Source organism: Musca autumnalis, unplaced genomic scaffold (assembly GCF_047663935.1).
Source record: "Musca autumnalis isolate F117 unplaced genomic scaffold, ASM4766393v1 scaffold_1, whole genome shotgun sequence".
In the NCBI taxonomy this organism is placed as follows: Eukaryota; Metazoa; Arthropoda; class Insecta; order Diptera; family Muscidae; genus Musca; species Musca autumnalis.
Window position 1 is genome coordinate 267,929,001 of NW_027411644.1, and position 8,686 is coordinate 267,937,686.

General features: G+C 34.3%; 1 protein-coding gene across 1 annotated transcript in view; it reads right to left on the reverse strand.

Moving 5' to 3' along the window:
* Osi4 (Osiris 4) overlaps positions 1-5,290 on the reverse strand; it is a 28,644-nt gene extending 23,354 nt beyond the window's left edge. Inside the window, exon 1 of the mRNA XM_073961140.1 lies at positions 4,495-5,290. Within this exon, the coding sequence (XP_073817241.1) occupies positions 4,495-5,050 (556 nt within the window). The 5' untranslated portion in view covers positions 5,051-5,290. The remainder of the gene's footprint in view (positions 1-4,494) is intronic.
* Between the last annotated feature and the right edge of the window lie 3,396 nt (positions 5,291-8,686).

The window sequence follows — 8,686 nt, forward strand, 5'->3', positions numbered from 1 at the left end:
TTACAGTGTGCAACACCAAAAGAAATCATATGCTGCGGTGTCATAGCAGCGTTATTGAAAACCAAAAAAAAAAAAACATGTGTCCCGCAAAATTCAATTTTTAAGTTGTTTTACTATTTTAATCATTAATGGCCTGTTTCACTTAGACTTCTGGGGCTCAATTCTTGTTCTATGAAAATTTGAAATGAAAACTTTTATAAAGGAAATAAATGTCAAATGAAAAATTTTATAAAGAAAATATTTTTCATTTAAATTTTGCATAGAACAAGAATCCAGAACCTGTGTTTTGAAAAATATTTGAATTGTTCTTATTTTCAATCAAATAAATATTTCCTACAACAGGAGTTTCGTAGTAATTCGAACGAATTTGAATTCGAATCGTCTTAGAGAAACATGCCATAAGAAGAGTTCCTAGAAAGTTCATATATTCCCGAAAGTTACTTACTGAAACTTTAGGAATATATTTGAAAGAAAACAATCAACTATGTTTTCTTGAATTTTGAACAGTGTAGCATTTATGGACGGACCAGAACCCAAGAAAATAGGATAAAATTAGTATTTGTTTAATGCTATTTTGCTATTTTGACCTTTAAGAACCGTTACTACAGACCAACTCCAGAAAATTGAAAAGAGAATTTGACCTCGGCGATTTTGACTTTGAACATGAGTGGTCCATAACCGTGGAGGTGCATGTGATGGAGAAATACGCCGGACAGGTGCCTTCTTTCTGATCTTCTATCATGCTGCGGTGTCAGAATATGGCTAACTTCCCATGACTCAAAAATTACAAACAGTGTTATCAGACATCAATTACGGCATGTTGGTATTTCGGGTTTCATTGGGTACATATCGTAGGTGTCAAGTTGAAGTGTTCCATACGCCATTTGTCCGTTTTGAGATAATCACATTTTAATGTTTTGCGTCAAAACTGCGTGGAGCTGTCTAAAGAAAATATTTATATTTTTGACTTGAACTACACTGTGCAACATTTTTAAGGTCATTTTGCGCAAACTATTTGAAGTGAGAATTTTTTGAAAGTACAGACCCAAGCGACAAAATCCCTAGTTAGGTTTTGTTATGTCGGATCCAGCTTGGATTTTATGGTCCCGTCTAAACATGGTTAAATATTGACTATTTAAGGAAATTCTGGGCTATATCTCTGAAACCAATGCGAATATTCTTCTGATATCTGATTTTTTTAAGATATATTTTAAGATATATCTAAAAAATCCATAATTTGCATACATTTCGCACCATATCCCCAAAACTGTTAAATTTTTCTCAATGCTTTCTTTCGTGAAAAATATTTGCTGGAATGTAATACACAACTCTTCATTTTGTTTTTCATGTCATTTTGTTTTTCAAAGACAATTTAATTAATATGTCAAATGCGAGAATAAACTGTTCGTGTGAACAGTGTTTGAAATACTGGTTGTAAAAGATATGATACAAAATACCGGTGAAACAGCATGAAATAAACATTTTAGAGTTTCAGTATGTTCTGAAGAATTGCTGAGAACATTATTTGGAAGATTTCTGCAAAAGGTTACTTGGTTCAACTCCCAATAGTTTAGATGATATCGACCATAATTCTAGAAATTATGTAAAATTTTCTATATTTTATCGATTTTAATGCTCCAGATGGAGTTTTTACTATGTGGTTTGTTCGATAGATAAGTTCTACTAGTTTATGGAACACTTAAGCATGACACCGACGATATGTAGTCAAATTCAGAAAATTGTAAATATACTCGTATGTTTTTGTTTTGATAGAGAAACCGTATAATGATACCGTTAGATTTTAGTTATTTTGAAGGGTTTTACTACATGATCATACTCAAGTGGGTGTTACTATGTATTCCGGATTCCCAACAGATAGAAAATATGCGAAAATGGCTCCACTCCAAAGCCCTGGGCATTACCCTAGTGTACAGTGTACACTAAATCGTTAGCATAAAGAACAAAACAAAGAACGTGAAAATAAAGGTCGGATGTTTTTCGAAATTCAAGACTTGTCTTAATGAAGTCATATCATTGTTATTTTTATACCATACACCACACTGTGGTAAGGGGTATTATGTCTTTGTGCATTTGTATGTAACATTAGACTGGTTTTAACTCAAAGGCAAACATCGATGTCGGATTTTTTAGGCGGCACCCACCTAAAGTGTTTAGTTTTGTTAGATTTTAAGATTGCCAAGTTTTGTTAGATTTTAAGATTGCCAAAGTTTAAGCACAATGGGAATATGTTAACACGAGCCAAGGGGGCCTCAAAGTTTCCATAGTAATTTGTATAGGGCCAAAGGTGAATTTTCACAAAATTGCTCTAAAGGCCCCATTTATTGTCCAATCGATGAGAAATTTTTACCAGTTCATTTCTGTGGCTAATCAAGCAATCCTAAAAAAATTTTTGAAAATCGGATCGGATTTTAATATTTTCTATATATAGGGCCCATGGAAACTATGAGGCCCCAGTGGCACGTGATAACATATTAAGATTGTGCTCAAATTTTGGAAATCTTAAAATCTTACTAAACTAAACACTTAACACCACTCTGACGTAACATGCATAAGGAAACGAAATAGATACATAGTTCCTTTTGGGGATATACATATAATCAATTTCTGAGTCGATTTATGCATGTCCGTCCGCCTATCCATCTGTCCATGTATTTTTGTTCGCAACGTACAGGTCGCATTTATTGTTGATTTTATTGTTGTTGTTGGAATTTGGTCTAGAAATAAGTGTGCCATATTATATCGGAATCGGTTCAGATTTCGATATAGCTCCCGATATAGGCCACTTTAGAAGTTTAACTAAATTTGGACAAAATCTTAGGAGATCCAAAGTTTGGACCAAATTGGTTGTTACGTCCAAAAGATATCGTGCATACCATTTAAGTGACGGTATTGTCCATCTTCGAATTAAAACTAAGTTTGGACAAAGGCCAAATTTTGGACCAAATCGGTTGATCAGTTTGAGAGTTATCGTGCTCTCCAGCCACTACTGTTTCTCAAGAAGTATGGACTTGCCCCTGAAAAAAAATTTACCGTCGAAATTGAGACAGCGAATGTAAGTTGCTTCAACAAAAATCAAAGTCATTCGAGAGCAGGACTTAAAGTGAACTTATCCTACATTTTGTGTGGGAGGTACTCGAAGAGTTGGACAAGTATGTTCTATATTCGACCCTGATCTATATCTGGTAGATATATTGGGATGTTTAAGTATTGACCAAATCGGTAACTCCCTTCAAAAGTTATCGTGCGCACAAGTTTTCCGAACAATTTCCAACATTTGTGGGGGAGGTACCTGAAGGAGTGGACCGATATGGGCCATCTTTGAATTTAAACTCTATTTAAATAGTACGATACCCAAAATTTGGTTGATCTGCTTGAAAACGGTAAGTCTTATCGAAATGGTACTAGAAAAAATCTTATAGCGGTGAAAATTATCTAAAAGATTGGTTTTCGTAATTTTTTCCTAGGTTGTACCATTTTTGAGATATATAAGTTTAAGTTGGGAAATTGCAGCCATGGCATTGTTTTATAAGGAGACGATACAGTCAGTGAATTATCCCAATTTGAACTTATATATCTCAAAAATTGTAAAACCTACGGAAATATCATTTTTAGAGAATTTTCACTGATTCAACATTTTCTTTAGTTTCATTTTGATAGGGCTTGCTATGTCACGCAAAATCGTGAAAACCTAAAAAACGTAAAAATGTGAACTTTGACCGCGATTTATGTAAAAAGCGCCCCAGTCGTTATTTTTTTTTTTTTTTTTTTTTTGATTTTCCTCATCTACGAATGAACATTGTAGTATCAGAATCCTCAAAAATTTCCCAGTTATAAGCTTCTTTCATTTAAAGTTGGTTCAGGAGCGCCGTGCTATTGGTGTACATAATAATTCAGGAGGTTCTTAAAAAGCCGTATTGTTGTGTTTTAACTCAATTATCTCAATATTATGACATCAAAAATAGAATAACCACTTGGACTATATTTTGCAAACAGCTAGCCAGATATCAGTGCTAATTTTTTTTTTTTTGGAGGCCAAGCATGGTTTGATCTGTTTTAGTGATTCATAAACTCAAAAGACTATTTTGTTGAATTATGCCAAACTCGTAGTAAATAAGCTGTAACTCGATGAGTTTTAGAGATTGCTAACTCAGGAAACGCGTTTTTTGAGTGATGCCACTCTTTCTGTAAATGAGCGATATAGTCGAACTGGTATTGTTATAGCCATTCTTATTTAATTGTTTCACTTTTTTATCCTTAGATCCATATACGTTGAAATAAAGCGAAATGTCTGCAACTAAAACGAAACTTATCCACCTAAAGCAACATTCCTGACTGACTTCTTGTTTTTGTTGTTGTGTTTTATAAATAAAATTTGAAAGTGTAACACTTTTCAATACGTATGTGCACAGTTTCTTGTTCTACTTATTTATAAACGGAAAACAAATGATCGAATCAACAGAACAGCGACAATACCTGTGCTACTGGTTGCCTTCTTTAGTAGAGCAATTTCAATATAGTTGGAATCATCCTCATCACGTTGCACACTAAAGACCATTGGTCCAACCGGTATCCGTATGGCATTGCCACTAATGAAATCTACAAAAGTGGATATACTACGACCGGTTTCGCTAGCATTCCATGCCGTTTTGCTCTTCTTCGATGGTGGCAATTTAACCAAATCTAAGAATCCCAGATGGACTGTTTCTCCACGACGATACGAATTGATGATACCACTCGCCAAGTTGTATAGGCAACTGGCATTGTTGGCACACTTCCAAGACATTTTATCAACTAAATCCGTGTTAACTGCTGCTGGATGTGAGGATGTTGCAGAACTTGTCTTTGAGGCACCATCAGCAGCTGGATTATTGTTTGTGTTGTGTTTATGTGTGTTATGGCCATCATGAATGCTATTACTTTTTGCACTAACACTTTTTGAGGGGCGGCTGCGTATTTCCGCTTGTATCGCAGGTATTAGTAAACACAATGAACACAATAACACTGATATCGTTTTTAATATACGAGCCATTGTAATGGTGGGGTTTTTTTTGGGTTGGCTTCTTCACTTCTTGTTAGTTTCTATTATTATTTTTATCACTCAAGGACTTTTCTCTTTTTTTGGTGCAACAATGGTTGGTTTTTTGTTACTTTCTTTTTCACATAAATGTCCTGGACGTTGGTGTCCAGTTGTGGGGTGGAAACGCGAACGCGTATCACTTTTCAACTCCAATGTTTGAGCTTAGTGTTGGCTGTTCAATGTCGACTAATTATCGTGGTAAACTTGCAACTCAGTTTTATTGTCTCTGATACACTGATGCAGCCACACAACAAAACAACAGCAACAACAAACAATTTGTATCTGATAACTAAAATGCAGTTGCAATAGAAGCATACTATTGTTGCTTATTTTGAACATTATTATGATTAAATATAATTTAGTTGCGTTAATATCTATTTTCTATTGCAATTTTACACATTTTTCTTCAAGTGTTATGGTGTTGTTGGCTTTTTGAGGCCACAGTGGTTGCAAACAGCAAAGGCGAAGGAATAAATATGTGTGATTTGATAACATTAACAAACAACGTCTACTTTGTTTATATTGTTTATTAAAAAACAAGTGAGCAAAGGCTATAGCGGGGACGGGGCCGACCATTTGATACCTTACACCACTAACCCTGTGCATAAAGCTTTTCACTGGTAAACAATCCTTCTAGGGATATACCAAAGTCAGCGGAGTCCCTGGCCTTTTTACCTAATGACTTACGCCTAACTGAACCAAATTAATCTATACTTATAAAAGAGTTCAGTAATGATGAGTGACTGACTGACTTACTGACTGACTGATAATCAACGCCCAGGCTAAACGGCTGAAGGTAGAATCTTGAAATTTTGGGTGAGGGTCACACTTGGTCCGAAGATGTCAGATAAGGCTTTGTATTAGGCAAACGGGAAGAGCTAGAATTCTGAAAATTGGAACGAAGGTCACTGATGGAAAGTTAGAAAGTTGGTAGCGTCGAATTTCCGACCTATAAGTGTACGAAAAGTACTAAATGTTACTAAATTTAGTACCAAATGTATATTTTGAAAGGATATACCTAAAATCTTGTATGGGAATAAAGGTTGGGAAGTGATGTTGATATAAGGAATGGTTTTGGAAATTCGTACTTATGTGTACAAAAAGTATTAAAGAACTAAATTTGGTACAATTTAGATTTGGTTGAACGGATAGAACTGGAAACCTAATATTTAGAATTAAGATTATTGTTGAAGTGTGGGATTGAAATATGAGAGTAGTTTTGGAAATTCGTACTTATGTGTACGAAAAGTGCTAAATGGTACTAAATTTGGTACAATTTGGATTTGGGGGAACGGATAGTGCTGGAATTCGTACATTTGGGTACGAAATGTACAAAATGGTACTAAATTTGGTACAATTTGGTTTTGGGTGAACGGAGAGAGCTGGAATCCTTAGATTTGGAATTAAAATTACTGTTGGATTGTGGGGTACGGAAAGTACTAAATTTGGTACAAGTTAGATTTGGGTGAAGGGATATAGCTGGAATCCTGAAATTATGAATTAAGGTTAATTTTGGATTGTAGGATTAAAGAAGTTTTGGAAATTCTTATTTGTGGATACGGAAAGCACTATATTTGGTACAATTTGGGTGAACGGAATCCTAAAATCTGAAACTAAGATTACTGTCGAAGTCTAGGATTCAGGTAGTTTTGGAAAATCTTACTTATGGGTTTGAAAATTACTAAATAGTGCTAAGTTTGGTGCCGTTTAGATTTGGGTGAAGGAATAGCGCTGGAATCCTGATTACAGTTGGAGTGTATGATTGAGGTAGTTTTGGAAATTCGTACTTATGGGCACGAAACGTACTAAATTTGGTACAATATGGATTTGAGCGAACGGATAGCGCTGGAATCCTGAAATATGGAATTAAGATTACTGTTGGCCTGTAAGATTGAGGTGTTATTGCAAATTCGTACTTATAGGTACGAAAAGTACTAAATGGCTCTAAATTTGGTACAATTTTGATTTAGGTGAACCCATGACTACTAAACCTTTTTTATGTAAATATTTAATGACAGCACGCATTTCTAATTTTTCCATTGTAAAAAAATTGCGGATGCGTCTTTTTTGAACACCTGTTTCTATATGAAGGAGTTGCAAGATCGAAACAAAATTTAACATGTATTCATAACAGAGATGGAAATTTCCAAAACACTTAACTTTTTTCTGTTTCCGAACTGCCCTCGTAGTACCCATAAGTACGAATTTAAAAACTTCTTCAATCCTAACAGTCCAACAGTAATTTTAATTTTAAATTTCAGGATTCCTGATCTATTTGTTCACCCAAGTCCAAATTTGGACTGTTAGGATTGAAGAAGTTTTTAAATTCGTACTTATGGGTACTACGAGGGCAGTTCGGAAACAGAAAAAAGTTAAGTGTTTTGGAAATTTCCATCTCTGTTATGAATACATGTTAAATTTTGTTTCGATCTTGCAACTCCTTCATACAATGGAAAAATTAGAAATGCGTGCTGTCATTAAATATTTACATAAAAAAGGTTTATCGGGACAATAAATTCATAATAATATGGTGAATGTGTTAGGTGAAAGTGCTCCTTCATATGCAACAGTAAAAAATTGGGTTGCTGAATTTAAACCTGGGCATCTCAAATGATCGAGTCCATTTAATTTTGCATGAAGAACTACAGATGAAAAAGCTTTCTGCAAGATGGGTGCCGCATTTGTTAACAGTCCATCAAAAACGCATAAGAATGAACATTTCTCAAGCTTGTTTGGATCGTTTTAAGCGAAATAAAATGGATTTTAAGCGTCGTTTAATAACTGTTGATGAGTTATGAATCCACCACTATACTCCAGAGACAAAAGAACAATCCAAACAATGCACTGTGGGCGAAATTCAAATCTAGCGGGGAAAAAATCCGAAAACTCACCAAGAGCTAAGTAAAAATCATTAATGTAGTATTTTACCAAACATACTGGTAGACCTAAAAATAACAATCAATATTGCATTTAACGATTATTGGCCGTTATAACAATACATTTACTGGGAGATTTTTTGCAAGTGATAAAATCTACTTTTTTTGATAACTTGTACGTTGACTAATAATATGGAGAAATGAAAATAAACATGTCGATAATTATTTTTTTTCAGATAGTTTGGAAGTAGTTTTTATTAAAAAAATTATTATACCAGTGTTTGATATTGTAAATATTCTGAAAAAAAATGTTTGAACATTTGTATGAAATTTTTTCTACTTAGAGCATTTTGAGTAAAGTGCAACTTATGGGAAACGCACGGAAACACTATCGGACTTTTTTAATATCAAATTACATACTCCAAAGTATCTACTCCCAAATTTTGGTCTGCCTTTTTTCATGTTATCAACAATTTTATAAATCCATTTTTACATGAAAATGCGTAATTTAAAGTGGGGCATTTGTGTGGCGAAAATACCAAAAAGTGATCCCAAGTTAATAATGTTTGGTGTGTAGATGTTTTGTTTATTAAAAACACGAAAACCAAATTTACAGTCATTTCCGTTGGAAAATGTTGCTTAAACCTTCTGAATTCTGGAAATCGGGAGATACGTATATATGGGTACTATATCAAATCGTGGATCTAGGTCG